The sequence below is a fragment of the Strongylocentrotus purpuratus genome, unplaced genomic scaffold (assembly GCF_000002235.5).
Source record: "Strongylocentrotus purpuratus isolate Spur 01 unplaced genomic scaffold, Spur_5.0 spur5_scaffold_16, whole genome shotgun sequence".
NCBI classification, from domain to species: Eukaryota; Metazoa; Echinodermata; class Echinoidea; order Camarodonta; family Strongylocentrotidae; genus Strongylocentrotus; species Strongylocentrotus purpuratus.
The window spans coordinates 33,606,342-33,625,079 of record NW_022145601.1 but is presented as its reverse complement, the minus strand read 5'-3'; the positions used below and the strand labels follow the sequence as shown (position 1 = coordinate 33,625,079).

Here is an 18,738-nt window from a genome sequence, read left to right as displayed (position 1 = left end):
TGAAGGGAAAAAACAAAGATTAACATAAGAATAGAAGGAAGAAACAAAGAATAACAAAAAAGAAAGTGATAGAATTATAAAAACAAAGAATAACATAAGAGAAGGTGATAGAAGGAAAAACAAAGAATAACATAAGAATAAAAGGAAGAAACAAAGAATAACATAAGGAAAGACAGAAAGAGAAAGTGATAGAATGATTAAAACAAAGAAGAACATAAGAAAAGCTGATAGAAGGAAAAGAACAAAGATTATAAGAATAGAAAGAAGAAACAGAGAATAACAGAAGAGAAAGTGATAGAATTATAAAAATAAAGAATAACATAAGGGAAGGTGATAGAAGGAAAAAAGCAAAGAATAACATAAGAATAGAAGGAAGAAACAAAGAATAACATAAGGAAAGACAGAAAGAGAAAAAGAGGAAGACAGGGTATAACAAAACGGAACAGGCCGATAAAGCGCATGGTATAGTAAACGCAAATTGCATGAAAAGCAGGCGCGCGGTTTCCCAGATAGCAAAATGTTGTGGGGCCCATCTGGGTTTTATCTGGTTAAAACTGGGCTGGCCCACTTGGCCCAGATGGGCCATCTCTTGCCCACTTGGCCCATTTGGCCCAGATGGGTCCCAGATAGGCCCCATGTGGGGCCCAGCAATCTGCACCCGGGTTATAGAAGGGCCCCAGATGGGCGGCCCAGATTGTACCCACTTGGCCCAGATGGGCCCACGTGAAACCCAGATGTACCCCACAATTGGCCCATCAATATACACAAGGGTTACCTATTGGGCACCAGATGGGCCATATGTGGGTTTTATGTGGGACCTACCACATTCTATATATGGGTCAAGTGGGTTCTATAAGGGCCCCATATGGGCTATAAGCGGGTTTTTATATGGGATCCATATGGGCTAAGTGGGTTTGATCTGGTCCCATATGGGCCAATGTGGTTTTAAATGGGCTTTATATTGTTTAAATGGGTTCCTATTTTTCCCAGTTGAATTCATTTATCCCATTTCAATTTCCAGGGTTACCAGTTGGGTTTAACTGGACCAGTCGTACCATTTGGCACAACTTTCAACCACTGATTGAAAGCTCCAATTAGCAGACATATTTAGTAGGTAATGTAGCACTTGTACTATTTAATTTCGTCAATGGCAACAACATATCGTCTAACATTTCCAATGTAAAGGCATTGGTATTAAGAACACTTGGTTAATTTGCTGTGATAAGACATTTCCATATACTTGTATTTTATTGAATCTGTTTTAGATTATAGTTAGTGTTTTTTCTAATTCATGTTTAATTAAATGTAAAATAAACAAAGTAGTGAAATTTCCTAATAATTGGCAATTTACATTTTGTAGTATTTTCGAAATAAATTGCAAATAACTAAATCATCAGTAATTAAGAAATATCCTGTAAATGTAGATAAATTGTTAAAAAAAACATAGATGTGCACGCACCCCATACTCATTATGCAAATGATGGGATATATCTGTGGGTTTTGGGTGGGAAGGCCCATCTGGTATACATCTGGTTTTCAGCTGGGCGAAGACAATGTTCGACGTGCGATTTTCACCACTAAAAACCCACATGGAGCCCATATGGGCCCTATATGTGTTGGTACTTGTGGGTTCTGGATGGGAAGGCCCATCTGGTATACATCTGCTTTTTATATGGGCCACGTGGGCTCCGTATACCTGTGGGTTCTTGGTGGGAAAGCCCATCTGATAAACATCTGGTTTTCAGCTGGGTGAAGACAATCTTCGACGTGCAATTATCACCACCAAAAACCCACATGGGGCCCATATGGGGCCTATATGTGTTGGTACTTGTGGGTTCTGGATGAGAAGGCCCATCTGGTGTACATGTACATCTGGTTTTTAAATGGGCCACGTGGGCTCCGTATACCTGTGGGTTCTTTGTGGGAAGGCCCATATGGGATACATCTGGTTTTCAGCTGGGTGAACTGAGACAATTTTCGACGTGCGATTATCACCACCAAAAACCCACATGGGGCCCATATGGGGCCTATATGTGTTGGTACTTGTGGGTTCTGGATGAGAAGGCCCATCTGGTGTACATGTACATCTGGTTTTTAAATGGGCCACGTGGGCTCCGTATACCTGTGGGTTCTTTGTGGGAAGGCCCATATGGAGCCCATATGTGTTGGTACTTGTGGGTTCTGGATGAGAAGGCCCATCTGGTATACATGTACATCTGGTTTTTAAATGGGCCACGTGGGCTCCGTATACCTGTGGGTTCTTTGTGGGAAGGCCCATATGGGATACATCTGGTTTTCAGCTGGGTGAAGACAATTTTCGACGTGCGATTATTACCACCAAAAACCCACATGGGGCCCATATGGGGCCCATATGTGTTGTACTTGTGGGTTCTTGGTGGGAAGGCCCATCTGGTATACATCTGGCATTTAGCTGGGCCCAGCCGATGTTCGATCGACGTGCGATTTTCACAAACAAAAACCCACATGGGGCCCACATGGGGCCCATATGTGTGGGTTCTGGGTGGGAAGGCCCATCTGGTATACATCTGGTTTTTGTATGGGCCACGTGGGTTTTAGTCAGCCCATACAAAACCCAGATGGGCCCCAGATATTTTGCTATCTGGGTTTTGTCCAAACCGGAACAGGCTCCGTCATACAATCATGATTGAAAACTCCGTCCGTTCAATCGAATTTTAGCGACCGTGATTCTGCAGAATCATGATACAAAACGCATCTTTTTCAGCGTTTCATGTTTGTGTTTTCAAACACGTTTATTTTTACGACCGACGAAAAAAATCGCATGAACGCATTGCGTTTTAAACTAAACGTCTTTAGAAACCGTGATATTCTAGGGTGAAAAAGTGTCGATTAAATGCACCCCTAGATATGAGCCACTGAACACTGGCGTACTGATTGGGGCAGTTGCCGCTCCCCCCCCCCCCCCCCCCCCCCTCCCCCGATACTTCCCCTCGATACCAGTGATTTACAAATATTGCTTAAATGACATGAATTTCCGGTATTTTTTTTCTTCAATTTCATTTGTAAAATATTCTTTTTTATGCGTTTGTTGGAAAATTACAAATTCCCAAATTTACAGTCAGCCAAAAAAATGTGCTCTGCTCCCCGGACGCGAATTTTTTTTCCGTACTCGAGAGGGCAAATACCCCATGTGCGCATGCGCGTGGACTTGTGATTTCTCTGCTACTTCCCATACGAAATGTACATGTATTCGCATCTACTGTGCACGATTCGCGTTCTACGAGTAAACGATGGCATAGTAGTCTTCAAACACAGACTCTGATTTGCCAGTTTGACAAAACAATTACGCATATATCGTGCGTAGCAATAGTACTAGTATTCAAGTCTGAGTAGTTGTATGATTCAGACATTTTAGTGCTTACAGAAATGCATCCCAAATTGAATAGCATGGTATAGTAGTCTGCAAGCACAGACGCTAATCGGACAGTTTGACAACATAGAGTCTTGAGTAGTGCTTTATATTCAAATATGTGTAGTTTTATGATTCAGACCCTACTGGTGCGTGTATTGGAAAGGCATCTCAACTTGCAGAGTGGCATAGTAGTCTGCAAGCACAGACGCTAATCTGACAGTTTGACAAAATAGTGTTATTCAAGTCTGAGTAGTTTTATGATTCAGACCCTACTGGTGCGTGTATTGGAAATGCACCTCAACTTATAGAGTGGCATAGTAGTATGCAAGCACAGACTCTCCTTTGACAGTTTGACAGAATAATATAGGCCTATTGTGTATTGAGTAGTGCTTTTATTCAAGTTTTCGTAGTTTTCTGTGTTGTGCCACTGCTCTCTCACTCTCTCTCTCTCTCTCTCTCTTTCTCTCTCTCTAGCTCTCCCTCCAGTATGCTCGCACTCTCTGTATTACTTTTATTTATAATCATGGTCTGCTGAGAGCCAGAAGGATGTTAACTCTTAACACAACGAATGCCCTTCTGGCTCTGAACAAACACTTCTCAGCACACTACTAGTATGTTGTCAAACTGTCAGATTAGCGTCTGTGCTTGCAGACTACTATACCATTCTATACAAGTTGCAATGTATTTCCATATGCACTACTGGGTCTGAATCATACAACTACACAGACTTGAATAAGCACATCGCGACACATACGCATATTGATTTGTCAAACTGGCAAATCAGAGTCTGTGTTTGAAGACTACTATGCCATCGTTTACTCGTAGAACGCGAATCGTGCACAGTACATGCGAATACATGTACATTTCGTATGGGAAGTAGCAGAGAAATCGTAAGTCCACGCGCATGCGCACATGGGATTTTTGCTCTCTCGAGTACGGAAAAAAAATTCGCTCCCCGGACCCCACCGAGGGCCCCCTGATGCTCATCTGAACGTAATTAAATGTCTAAAACCCATGAGCTTTAAGGGGCTCAGCCCCCTGGACCCCCAGCCAATTGGTTCCAGTCAATGTCACAAATATGGTATAGGCCTATAAATATGCTTCTCTGACCATGGCCCTCGGTGATCTCACAGCTGCGCTATCGGCCCCTCGACTGTCGTCTCGGGGAATATATAGCAGATCGAGCTTCCGGGGACCCCACGCCAATTTATGCTCCCTTGGAGGGGGGGGGGGGTGGGGTATTACCTTTCAATAAAAATTATGAATGATTAAATATGAATAAATGAAATAATAAATGAAGATATTGATAAATAAATGAATGATTTAACCTGAATATAAATAAATAAATAGATAAGTAAACAAATAAGTAAATAGATCTACGTAAAGAAAGAAAGAAATACATGAATAAGAGAATAATGAATTAATTAATAAATTTCAAACAGGATATAGACCTAGACTAGTCTAGATAAATAACTTGCAAATACGCGCAAGATTACGTACGGTATACGGTAAGGTACGCAGCCTCGGCGCTCATAATTGTAATTATTCGGCGCATGTGACCTTTAACCTAACTATCCTTCCTTGTCAACATGACGCTCTTGCTTCGTTACCCTTTTTGTGGCTGAAGATCGGAGATGCTCTATCGTAAGTTATGTCCTATATTAATGTTTGTTTAAATCTCAAATCAACCATGATACATTTCACATGCCAAGTATTATAGACATGACGATTGGAGAGAGTGTGTTGGTGTTTATGACAATTTAACGGATACGAATTTCTTTGAAATATTGATTATTGTCCCACATATTGAGTCTTTTGTGTGTTTAACTTGGATTCGTTGAGGCTAAAATTTCCGAAATGCAAAGCCATCGCGTTTTGTGACGATTGCAGAAGACAGCAAAATTTGCCAATCTTTTATCAATATTTTCATAATTTTAAACACAATTCCAAAGAAAATGTTGTCTCTGCGTAATTTTAGGGTGCTTGCATGTTCAGAAACGTATCCAAAATTTGACCCGTAACGTAACTCCGGCGTGGAGATGCCCTAGATCTACTAGACTCTAAATAAAACATAGGTCTACCCAAAAAGATGTAAATATTCATTAAATGTCTGAATAAAGATCATGAGTTAAAATTCGTTATGTTTATTACCTGTTTCGTGTCAGTTTTCTTGTTATTTTTGGAGTATTTTTCGAATAAACGTTGATATTAGTATACACCTTTTCACAGCAAACCGTGCCACTGCACAATACAAATACATACAGATAGTGGGTTGCGGGCGGGCGCGCGCCTGTGTGAATTTATCTACCGTAATGTCTCAGATCCTCATTACAGTAGATAACTTATGCATGTACAAGTTATAATGTCATGATGATGTAGTAGATTTTGAACCTTTTTGACTTTGTGTCTTGTTTGCATAATTATGGAAGCAGTAAACCCGGAGGCCAGGCAGGTGGTTGTTGTTGGCATTTAGATGGCGCTCTTCAATCTTGTCAGATTATCTGCGTCACAGCATTGATGTTCATCTTTTCAAACATTTGATTTCGGTATCTGGACAGTTGATTTGAAACAATAACTTGAAGAAGTTTACAAGCAATATTTCGTAAATCTTCATAGACCTATGTTGGGCAATATTATAATTAACAAATATTCATGACGGTTACTGGTTACCGTTAGTGCTAGTTATGACAATTTGTCTTCTTCTTCTTCATAGTGCTGAAAAAGAGTAGGCTCTATGTTTTGAAGTGTCTGGACACCCCCCCCCCCCCCCTGACCCCCTACCATACCGGTGTGGTTCCCCCAGAGTCCAGAGTTGTCAAGACATGAACGCCTTTTGTCAAAATTGATCTGCGAGAAGACCTTTTCTACTAGAATCAATGTATTCTGAATAAATGTACATGTAGACCCCTGTAGGCCTATGAAAATAGTTGTTCATGTTGATTTTTTTTCCCTTTTTCTTTTTTGTCTCCTGTCCAGATTTGCTAAATCAACCATGTCTTCAAACCTGAAGAGCAAGTGCTGTAAACAGCAAGGTGGATATTCAGAGGATATTAATAACAATCAGAATAAGTTGTGAATGACCCAGTGCCTGTAGCAATCAGCCACATCTCAAATGCAAGCTATAATAGTAAGATGCCACTCTTTGGAGATGAATCCAGAAGGATTATTGCCATGTGAGAATATCAGGGACAATGGATTCTAAGAAAAGGGAGAGCCATAAACCACCGTTGGAGACGAGGGATAGCGGCGTTTCTTGCTACACCCCGTCTCCTCCTCCCAAGAAGTCCTCTTTACTAAAGACGTCTGAAGGGAGTGCCAGGTCCATGCATCATGAGGTCTGTCATCAGCATCCTTCCATGGAAAGCTTTGATCAGAATGTTTCTAGTAATAATCCAGAAGAATTTCATGAGCAGATGATGATCCCACCAAGGCTAGACCTGAGTAGCATTATTGGAGATGATTCGGAGAGTGATGTCTCGTCATCTGGTATTGTATCAACCGATAGAACTAGTCAGTCCCATGATGAACAATATCCAGAGCTTGCCCTAGACACCCCATCCACAGACTCTAGAATGAGCCCAGCAGGTAGAATACTTCAAGGTTACCAAAGTGGTATAGATTCCACCTCTCCATCTCCTGCTCCATCCAGTTCTTCCAGTCCAAGCTCGTCAGGACTCCACAACCTAAGACGATGCAGAAGTGGTGAGTTGGAGGATGAGAGCGAAGGCAGCGTCTTGAAAGTCAAGTTGAAGCTGAAGTCAACCCGTCCACGTTCTGGTGGTGGAGTGAGGAAGAGAGATTTCACTGTAACTAAAGTAAGAAATTCTCCTCCTCTGAGTTCTTCTAGTGACTTGCTACATGAAGGAAAGGAACAAGCATATAAACACACCCCTGATGATGTCATGAGGTCAAAGTATGTTCCTCTTCCTGGTATTGGTCTACAAGGAGCTGATCAAAATATCAATAAAGAACACGGAGAGACCGAACAAAAACAATCTGTAATCGATAAACGTTTGAGAAGTCCAACATTAGAAATCACTCCAAGTGATGAGAAGGATATAAGAGAGCAGAGATTAATAGCTTTAGAACGCTCCGCATCACAAGGTGAAATAAGTAGGAAGTTCCCAACGCCACCTCCTCAGTCTGCCAAAACTGTTTCAAGACGAGCGATGAGGATGCAACAGTTTGCCAGGAGAAAGAGTGCAAGTCAGGCTGAATCAGTCTCAAGACAGGGTGTAAGACCAATGTCTCAGGCAAGTGACTCCTCTAAAAGTGTACTTCTTGCCATTCGCTTGCCCGATGGAACCAGGGTTCAGAACCTTTTTGATAGCACGCAATCTTTGCAAAGTGTCGTCCAGTTTGCCCTGAAGCAAGGAACATGTTCCCTAGATAGGAGCAATGTTTGTTTGGTCACCAATGACATGCCTAAGAGAGAGTTAATGAATTTATCTCAGACAATTGAGGTTGCTGAACTTCGTGATAGAACCCTGTTGAATCTTGAAGAGTTAGACTAAACTAGTTATATGGATAGTTACACTGTCCATGTACAGTAGTACCAACCAAGCATGCAGTTCTACCAAAGGCTAATAAGATTTAGGGTTTCGTAGAACAAGTATCTGTTTCTTGTTCGATGCTTTCTGCATTCGCTTTTTACAAGATACTTGCCTGGAAAAAAAGATCAATATGTTGGCAGAATTGGTATGTATACATGTACATGTATATATATTTGTTGAGTTTTGTGTCGCCAGAAACTAGAGATTTTGACTTTCCAATGGTGTGTACAACATGTACATGTACATGGCTTCTGTAAAATCCCTTAAAAACAGCCATTGGGTCAAAATTGTACCTTTCCCCTTTCCATTTATTCACTAATATGTGATTCAAATTAAATGTTTAACTTTCATGGATTGCACAAGGGGCGTGTCAAAAGGTGGGACAAGAGGCCATATTAAAGGGTCATGCAGTTTAATACGATATATGCACTTTGACATGATATTTTATTTCATCAAGGTCATGAATGGTTTGATATTGTGCAGCTGCCAATAGATGTCTTCCAATCGTTCTATTGTCAAAAGATGCAATTTTAGGGGAAACGGAATGTAACATTCTGTTACAAGTATATTGCTGAAGATTAGAACTTTGTACATGTATGTTTGTTTGGTTTTGTATGTCCAACTAATTACTTAAAACCTTGCTTCTCCATATAATGCTCTGTAACACTTTATAACCAAGATATATATAACTGTATTTCTCATGAAATGAGGAGCAGATATAATGCATGTTAAAGCCATGTACATGTATATCATAACATCATTAATTTGTGTGGGCCCTTCTCCCTATAGTCTATCTTATTTTGTAAGTGAAATCAGTGGTTTAAGCAGTATGTTAGGAATTCTGAAACGGTTCTGTAATTTGCACTTTATTATTTCATCAATATCCTCTGAATTTGTGAGAAATTTGTTAAAGAATATGCTGCATGTTGCTTTTATCTTCCTGTTGTTAACAAAAAGTGTAAAACTAGGTTATATTTTTAAATGGTACAGATGGTTAAAAAAGGAATGCAATAACAAATTAGAAAGTAATACATTTCCTGATGAGTTAAAAATTAATACCTATTAGCAGTGGCGGATCCAGGGGGGGGGGGAGGCCGGACCCCCCCCCCCCCCCCCCCACCCCTTGAAAAAAAAAAAAACATGTAAAGTTTGAATTTGAATTTGAATTTGAATTTGAACACATGATTTTTACCTTTTTGGGGGGTTGGGGGAGGGGTGCAAATTTTTTAATTTTCGGGAGCAAAAAAAAAAAAAAAAGTTGGGCCCCCTCCCCTAAGAAATCCTGGGTCCGCGCCTGCCTATTAGAGTATGAAGTCATGGGTATGCTTATTACTCTTTGTTTCTTATATAAACCGATGTGAAAGATTCTTTTTTTATTAAGGAGTGAAACCGTTATTTGCTTTAGATCTGTGCCAGCCTAAATTCTGTACATTTGTGTAGATCTTGGTATCACCATACAAGCCAATTTTAATTTGTACATGTATATGTATGTTTGTCCAGCTAGGATAACAGTGCTTTCATGCGGTGTGTGTGTGTGATACTTTTTTCTTATTCCTTTTTAACAAAATATAGTTTTGGAAAGTTTATGAGAATGAATTTACTAGTCCTTTTATTCTATATTTTCCTAAATGCAGTCATATTACATGTATGTGTATAAAGCGGATAGCAATTGTGATGTGTGCAGCTTGTTAAATTTAATGTTTAAAATGTGGTGTTATGAAACGACAGTATTCACCATTGATGTTGCAGTCTGTGGTATATTAATCAAGAGCATATAATACCAACAATATACGTAGAACACCAAGTGATATCATTAGCTTTGAGGTACCATGGTATAGTGGTTCATTCACTTGACTCTCAATTCAAGTGTTAAGAGTTCAAATCCCAGCCCATCACTAATGTCCCTTGGCAAGACTTTGATCCACATGTGCCACCCTCCTGTCAGGTGTAGATGGGTACCTGGCAATGCAGTGCCCACAGATAAAACAGATATAATAATAATGTTAGTATTTAATAATAATACTATATTGTTATTACGGTAGATAAGTTTCAGTTTCATAATTCTTTTCTGTTGTGTATGAACAGATAATAAAAATCAACTTATATAGGAACAATATACAAGTACATAATCCCTTTTTTTTTTTTTTTACAACAGTAACGTCAAAAATCGAATTTCCAACTGCACCTCCTTTTTTAAGTTTTAAACTGAAGATAAATGGACAATTCTACCAAGAACACGGTCGCAAAACAGTCCAGAAATTAAACCAAGGGCAATTTAAGAACCCTATATTGTACTGTATTACTTAAATCACGTATGGATTATGAATCGTGTCGTTGCAATGTTTGCACATTTTTAGCATATGACGGACAAGGCTATTGAAATTATTTAGGTTGATTCTTTTTTTAAAAATGGGACCGTATTTTAAAAGACAGAATGGCTTTTTATATCAATGGATTTTAATGTAACATTTGAACTTTAGCTCTATTTCTTTGTTTGCTCTGTTGGGCTTTAATCAAAGTGTTAAAAAGTAAATACCTTGCAAAGAGTTATTTCATCTAGATTGTAAAATGATTTAAAACCACATTTTATCTCTAGTTTTAGTACTTGCCTCATATTTCAATCTTGATTCTTTTTGTTTTTAACTTTCAGCATAATATATATAGTTGAGTTATTCCCTTTCTTGATTCGTATTATCTTACGAGACAATTACTTTCCCACACTGAGACGTACCTCAATACAGCTGTAATATAAGTCAAACTTTTGAAATTGAATATTTGATATTGAAACTGTGCTTATATTTTCATATTTTTACTTTGCTTGATGAATTTTGTGTGCAAATGTCAAAATAGAGTAGATTTGTTTTTAATGTTTAATTTGTTTTTCTGACCTTTAAACAATCTTTGTTATGCTATTAGCGTGTCCTTTAACAACTTTGTCCCGAAGTTATGAAATATGTATGTACAGTGTACTCGCAAATGAGTGATTAAAGAATTTGCTGGCTTAGTGCAGGAAATCTTCCAGCTGATATTCCGTCCATTAACAAAATACTTTATTTCAGTCTAGATTTAGGTACATGTAGATGAAATAGATTCTTTTTATTGTGTTAATGTAATTCTGCAGAAGGCAAAAAAGTTCATTTCATTTCATTTTGTTACTCTCTTTTCTGCATAAAGATAGGCGAGCATAGGGATGCAAAATCAAACAGTTTCGTAATAGTCTTTCAATAGTCAATAGTCTTTTTAAAGATGCCCGTTGCCCCGGATAACAGCCAACCCCTTCTCTTTGAAGTGCAATTCGTGAACGCGCATGGGATGACACTAATAATGGCAGTGATTAGTCTAATAATTATGCGCAAAGTGGGACGTCTCCAAGTGTGAAATATTTATCTATGGATAATTGAAGGTCATTTTGTACCATGTGCTACAAACTGGTCTATTGAAAATGATTCCGTCCCGCTATTTGTGAGTTTGTTTTACTTGATGAATTGTGCTGATCGTGTTTTCTGCTGATGTCTTTCAGACATTAATGTATGGCCTATTATAATAGTACCATGCTTCTAGATGAAAAATTGAGTTTTGTTGTTGTTGATGTTTTTTAATTAAAGCAGATAAAAGAGATGAAATCGTATTGAATAGTCCAAGTCTCTCTTTTCTTTTCTTTTTAGTAACGAAATTAATCATAATTTCCACTTAACAGTTTAACACAAGTAACAGATTCTCTCGCTCCCAGATAAAATTTGATTACTGACCGTACACAGTAATTCAACCATAATCCATCTATTGTTATATTCATCTGCTTTCTTAAATTTCGTAATTATCTTTATACCATCTCTCTCCCGAGGTCTCTCTTCCCCCTTCCTCCCTCCGTCAGCTCTCACTCTCAGTGTTGTTGTTTTTTTCTCTGTGCCATTCTGGTCCCTCTTCACTTACTAACAATAGTCATAATGCTGTCTTTCTCTCATCTCTCTCTCTCTCTCTCTCTCTCTCTCTCTCTCTCTCTCTACCTTTCCCTTCTTTACTAGTATTTTATGAATGTAGTTCTTTCACTGAATAATAATTAGAAGAAGAAGAATCTTTTAAAGTCCACTCCAAATTTTATTAAGTTAAACCGAAAATGGAAATTCTTTTTGCCCAATATTGATTGCCACTGAGCAGTGCCAGATCGACGTTGCTCTATTCTTATTGTTAAGGGATTTTAGCTCTTTATAATATAACAATTCTGAAGAATATGATACATTTGGTATTTGACCTAACTTATTTCGTGCATGGAATCATATTTAATGGACGCTTAGATTCGTATAATTTGATACAATAAAAAACAAATAACGTATAGAAAGGTTTCAGTTTCTTCACAAACCTAATCAAATCTTGTGCGATATCAGTAACTTACTGTTCTGTCCTCCGAGGCAAGTTCCTTTTGATTTTGTGTCTAATCGATTAAACCGCTGAATATTTCCTTCAATCTATTTCCTCTCTTGTGAGGTGAGTGAATATACCGTTTTTACCCGAACCCTCGTAACATTGCCTCATTAAACAAAACGAATAAAGATACAATCCATAGAGTCGAATTTTGTGGCAAATCGTTAGGCAGCGCGCTCGAGATGTTGTATGAGTATAATTTGATAATATTCGATTTACGCTAGATAGTTCAACGAGGCACAATATTACATCCATGTTTCTAAACTTTGTCATGAAAAATGTAGGCATTTGGGTCATGTCCGCCCAATGTTTGTTAATTCATAATTCTCCTTCGAATTCGGGGGAAATCGATTAGTGGCATAAAAATAAAGTTATTTCAAACATTTTTATTAGATCGAGATATCTCGCAGAGAAATATACCGTTATCATCCTTAATGCTGGATGCAATCATTTTAAACATGTTCAACTGATGTGTGTTGATCATCTTCATGGTGAGTGTGGAATAGAATATATAACTCCCTCTCTGTTTGTATCCATACGCTCCAGCAACCAAGGCTGACTATAGATACCCTGACAACTACTTTAATTTATATAGCTACTAAGGGGAGGGGGTGGACTCAACAAAATATTCCAGCTCCCCCCCCCCCCCCCAAAAAAAAAAAAAAAAATAAATAAATAAATAAATAAATAAAATATAAAAAAAAAAAAAAATAAAAAAAAATAAATAAAAAAAAAAAAAAAAAAAAAAAAATAAATAAATAAATAAATAAAATTAAAAAAAAAAAACAAACTTATATCGTAACCAACAAACATGTAGAAAATGAAAGTAAGAACCCCAGGCCCCCTCCCTCCCGAACCAATATAGTCATGTTCTGCTCCTAAAGAGGCCATAAGAATCGGATTTGGGCTGGGGAGGTGCAAACAACACCCCCCCCCCCCCCCCCCGTCATACCTAATTTACACATACACCGACGCGAATAATTATATTTTTGAATTGTTTTATACTTGTATAAAAAATTGCTGATAATATGCTCTTTACTGTATACATCTGTAATAGGAATTGATGAAGAAGGGGGGGGGGGAGGCGAAAGAATAGAAAAGAAAGGTATACCATATCCTAATGTTTTGTTTACATGTAAATCATGGTCATATATAATAGGCCACTTGGTTTCCCTCCCGGTTTCCCTATCCTGTGGATTATTGTCTGCTCCACCTAAATGTTGTCAATACTACTACAATTGTTTGTCTATCTTAATATAAGCGCTCGAGAGAGAGAACCAAAACGCCCAAAACGACAAACTTTTTATGACTTCGATGATTCCAACAATAGCGAAATCTATAAGCTCCTCCTCGTAACAATGGATTGAAGTTTCCCTTGACTACGGGTTTAGCCACGTCAACAAAGGGTGGTATCCCATGGCCATAGTCTTCCTACCAAAACATACACACACACGGTACACGTGCATAATATAGCAATACTAGCTAGTTGCGCACACACACACACATTACCACACTAGCTTCGCGAACTGACGGGACGGTCCGATATCAAAATCAGGCTCTTCAAAGTGCCACAACTTCTTACAAATACACATTAACCTTTTAAAATGGCCCACGGAGACCCCCAAAAATGGAATCTGCCAGGATGGAGGATAGAGCAGAGATATGCGGGGAATGTTCTCATCGGAAATTGGTCAGAGGAGAGACAAAAGGTTAGTTTTTTTTGGGTCATTTTTTGCCAGTCGTGGAAACACCTGTTGCATGTCAGTGGTCGTGGAACGGCCGTGTCTGCCCCGCTTAGCTTTGGTTAGTTACCGTAGTGCCACTAACTACTAGTGGACGTGCATCTCCGGCAAAATGGCCCCACTTAACTTGGTAGTCTTTAATAACTCACATAATCCTTGGATCCCCCTTCTTTCTCTTACTCTTAGCTTAAGGGGAATCGTTATAATCATTCCATGGTGAATCTGCATGATCTCGAATCTAAAATTCTCAGTCTGAGCAACAACAAAAAACAAGGCTCCACACCAATCAGTAATGACGATTGTCATGTCTTTTTCTTCAGGCAAGTGCAGACCAAATCAAAAATTTGAAAATTGAAGGGGCAAGTGTAATTGCAAGAAGTATTAATAATAGATCTAGACTACAATAATATAGAGGTTTCTAGCTGTCGTTTATTGAGCAATTTACTCCACTGATTCCAATTCCAGTTCAATCTGTTTGGAAAATTAACAAAACATTAAATCTAGATCTAGACCCCTAGATCTAGTCTAGACTATCTAGACTAGCAAAACATATTTAGAAATTGTTACTAGAAATAGATCATCAAGATCTAGTTAGACTACATCAAATCCATGGTCACATGTATACTTCGCAAGCCCTCACTAACACGAATACTCTTAACTTTAAACTTTTTCAGAAGAATTTGTAGATCTAGAACAACTCTCATTAAGTCATTTGTTGGTTCTCAATCCCTCACTAACATGAATAATCTAAACTTTTTCAAAAGAATAGTATCATAGAACAACTCTCATTTGTTGGTTCTAGAACCTTTTATTATACCTGAATACAATGCAGGGGTATCTTTTTTGGCATTAAAATGTTTTTGTTTTGTTTTTACTTACAGTTTGGGAGAGGAGGAGAGAAACACACATCAACTCATCGTATGGATTATCTCAACAACCGCAATTTCGCACCAGATGTCATGACCAGAAGGGCAGCAAAAATGAGAAACGAAGTAAGTTTAATCACTCCCATCATGTACTCTTTGCTTTTTTTAAAATAAAGGTCATTTTTAATGAAATCATCCATTTTGCCTACATTTTTAAAATGCTATCAGTCATTGCCATGAAGCAACAAATAATCAGTCAAACCATGCTAAATTTTACCTGTACACTGTAGGCTACATGTAATATATATCGTCTGTTTGGAGGCAGAAGAGTGTAAAATCAAAGTTAACACCCTTGTGACTCTGAACAGATCGATCTAGTAATTCTACTTTTGAATAAATGCCATTTTACGTGTTACATGTATTTTTATGATTTTGTTTTTCTTCATTTTTAACCATTTTCTATTCTTCTCTCTATTTCTTTTTCTACAGGGACTGGATCAAACCTTGCTCTTCGCACACCATAACAAAAATCTCAAGAACAACCTTATCTCGTGGTACGATGAACAGTTCAACAAACGTGAGAGGTCAGGAGGCGATCAGCTCCCCGAGCTCAGGCACTGGGACGGTCAGAAACTAGCATGGGAACCAGAGAAAACAGATCATCCTGTCAAAGGTAAGATTTCATCAGTTTGATAAATGTTTGTCTATTGCTGATATCTTTAATAGAAACTTCTGTTTGATATGTTGTGGATTATTATAAATATTTAAAGCGAGCCGATTGTTGTTATGACACCTTTTTTTGCATGCTCTGATTCCCTCTGAATTTCTTTGAATAGGGTGTGTCTTGCGCCTGATGTACATATCTGTACTACATGTATATAGTAAATACTATGGTTAAAAAATGCATGATAAATATTGTTATGGAATAAACAGATAAATTAAGTCAAATTGATGTGATGAAAGTCACTGATTGAAATATGGTTATTTCATTCATGTGTTTTAGGCCAAATAACAAAACTGAAGTGTTTTTCATCTCCACCCACCTCCCTTTTTTTTTTTTTTCTTCTTTTTTTTTTGCTATTTACTATTCAGAAGAAAGAAAAAGCCTGTGATATACATTTGTTTAAATAGCTTCTAAAGTGAATACAAATCATTTGTTTTGTCATACATTGCATCAGTATACTCACATAGCACAATATCTGTGAATAAATAGGCTTGACCAATGGCCAGCTATAATTAGCATGGCAGCCATCTTGGGAAAAAATAGCAAGAAAACTGCAAAATAGTGAATAGTAATGCCCTGCCTCCCTTTTTTTTTTTAAAGTCCGGACGAGAAACACATTTTTTGTTGTTTTTTGGCCTTACATGACTTCAAAACTCCACAAAGGCCTGTATGCGTTGTACCAGTGTTTTTTCCTCTTAATATCAACGTGGCCACCCAGTGTTATTTTATTTTTTTCCAAAAGCCAAAATATTTATGAATAATTATTATCCATTTGATTTCAATCAAACAGGTGCCCCAACAAACTTTGGCTTGAAAGACAGACTACAAGAGAAATGGAAGACTGAGGAAGCAGACAAGAAGCTGAGTGATTACAGCACAACATACGGACTAGACTACAAGAACAAACCCAGGGCGGCTCTCGTCACTGAACACTTTGCCCCACAGAGGGCTCAATCATCCAGAATGCATCCCGTTAATAAGATCAATAAGGATACCAACCTGCGGAGTACGTCCATCCTCCAGACACCGCAACAGATTCATATGAGGACCAGGAACGAGGCCGTCTCGAGATCAGGACCTGCACCTGTTTCGGTTTGAAGTGACCAGGATTATATGAGACTATTACGAACGTTGACTTACACTGTACATGTATGTGATCAACGCAGAAACATTGATGGAAGCCGGTCTTAAACGTCATGCACTGGATGTAAACATGGAAGCCTTTTCTGGACAAAGTGGGAAAACAATATATTTTGAAAAATAACATTCATGGATACAAACTTTTCAAATCATGAATTTTCAATTTTATTTATTTGTGATCATCATTTTGTGACAGAATTTAGCTGAATAATATGTTAAATTGAAGGTATTGTGATTAGTTGGCAAAGGGTAATGTATTGTAAACATTCATGCAAAATTTTCAATAACAACAAAATGTTTATTTACTTGAAATCATCCGTTTTGTGACATACAGTGTAAAAAGTCCAGCTTGAAATATGTCTTAAATCATAGATTTAAATGTATACTCTCTGAATAATTATTTTGTGATGTGTTTCATTATAGATGCAAGCCGCTATGCAATTCACCGTCCAAAACCACATAAAATTTGAGTCTACATTATGTGTGTACACATTAAATCAGTATGATTACATCAGTTAATGCTATGCAGAATTTATATTTCACAAACAGTATTTATTGCTATAACTCAACTTGATGCAGCATTTCTGTGCCTTTCATGTACTTGTACATATGTCAACATCAATTATGCAATCACATGAGTTTCAACAGTTAAAATTATATTCTAGTATAATAAATATGAGATTAATTCAACATGACTTGGTGTACCGGTAGATATATAGGCTCAAATTCACATGTTGTGTAACATGTAACACCTACATGTACCAATAGTCTAGTCCTAAGTTTAATCAGTCTCGTCAAGGTACATGTAGTTGAATCGTAACAATTCCTAGCTTGGAAACTCTGTGCGCCTGAGCTTTGCTAGTCCACTGCTGGGGATGCATCGTCCAGGCCAACCCTGGATGACGTCATCGGCTCATGAAAGCTTAATTAATAGCAAAGATTCAACCACTTGATGTCAATAGAGACTTCAGAAGCATATAGATAACTATAAATGTTTTCTAGGCTAAATCATTTTCTCTGTAGATGTTTTTGACCATTAGTCTGTTCTATGATTAACTGATCAGAAATTATAAATTATGATGGTAATTTTGCAATAGTCACACAAGATCTTTAATGCTTGAAATCATGCTGATGAGAATTAGGTATTAAATTCCATAGAGTGAATATTCTTTTATATGTACTTATATTATATGCTCAGTAGTGTATTTATAATGACATTTGGCTTTATTAATCTATCAGTATCAACATACATGTATGTGATCAAAATATCCTATGCAAAATCATGTGCTACAGTATATCCGTGTTACTTACAGTTTAATATTATGTAAAAGCATATATCTACATGTATGTGTATCTATATGAATTTGACTGTGTAGTTGCCTTGATAATGTGTTATAAATTTTGAATAAAAACAAAGGAACTATATGAATTTTGTGTATGAACATCTACTTTTTAGAGTATGTTTATATTTAAGTGTTTACTTTGCCCGAAGAATGTAACTATATAACTTAGTACATGAAGAGATGTGTGATGGAAAACTAGAATTGTGATTAACCACACTGAAGGAAAAATATAAGGGAAGCATGTCAGCATTGTATTGGATTCCAGCCGTGAGTCTGGCCTTATGGACGTATTTCAGTGGGCTTGGACCGAGTTACATCTTTAAATCCTATTATTTTACGACAGCCTCATGACTTAAGGCTGGGATTATTAGTAGATGTACAGAAAACTGGAAAGAAGTTTGATGTACTGAAACACGGGAAAGAAAGGGAAGACATGTTAATACGTATACAAGATAACATGCAACATAAACATTCTGAACCATTTGTTGTTTACATTGTGAGTCTGCAGACTTTATCTTATCATACATGAAGCTCTAGTTCTTTTTCTTACTCAATGCTTA

The 18,738-nt window shown here is 37.6% G+C and overlaps 2 protein-coding genes across 2 annotated transcripts; both read left to right on the top strand.

Moving 5' to 3' along the window:
* The first annotated feature begins 4,935 nt into the window (after positions 1-4,935).
* Positions 4,936-9,032, top strand: LOC753664. The gene is made up of 2 exons (XM_001183007.4): positions 4,936-5,035; positions 6,368-9,032. Exon 2 carries the CDS (start codon positions 6,583-6,585, stop codon positions 7,903-7,905), a length of 1,323 nt encoding a protein of 440 aa, XP_001183007.2. The 5' UTR covers positions 4,936-5,035; positions 6,368-6,582; the 3' UTR covers positions 7,906-9,032.
* Positions 9,033-13,847: 4,815 nt separating this feature from the next.
* On the top strand, positions 13,848-18,264 carry LOC587724 (uncharacterized protein C1orf158 homolog). The gene is made up of 4 exons (XM_787435.4): positions 13,848-14,072; positions 14,987-15,097; positions 15,461-15,644; positions 16,486-18,264. The coding sequence occupies exons 1-4, from the start codon at positions 13,968-13,970 to the stop codon at positions 16,791-16,793; spliced, it is 708 nt and encodes a 235-aa protein (XP_792528.1). The 5' UTR covers positions 13,848-13,967; the 3' UTR covers positions 16,794-18,264.
* The last annotated feature ends 474 nt before the right edge of the window (positions 18,265-18,738 follow it).

Coding starts and splice junctions, on each gene's coding strand:
- LOC753664 (XM_001183007.4), top strand. CDS start 6,583: ATGGATTCTAAGAAAAGGGAGAGCCATAAACCACCGTTGGAGACGAGG.
- LOC587724 (XM_787435.4), top strand. CDS start 13,968: ATGGCCCACGGAGACCCCCAAAAATGGAATCTGCCAGGATGGAGGATA. Junction 15,098..15,460: donor CAGCAAAAATGAGAAACGAA/GTAAGTTTAATC, acceptor CTTTTTCTACAG/GGACTGGATCAAACCTTGCT. Junction 15,645..16,485: donor AACAGATCATCCTGTCAAAG/GTAAGATTTCAT, acceptor TCAATCAAACAG/GTGCCCCAACAAACTTTGGC.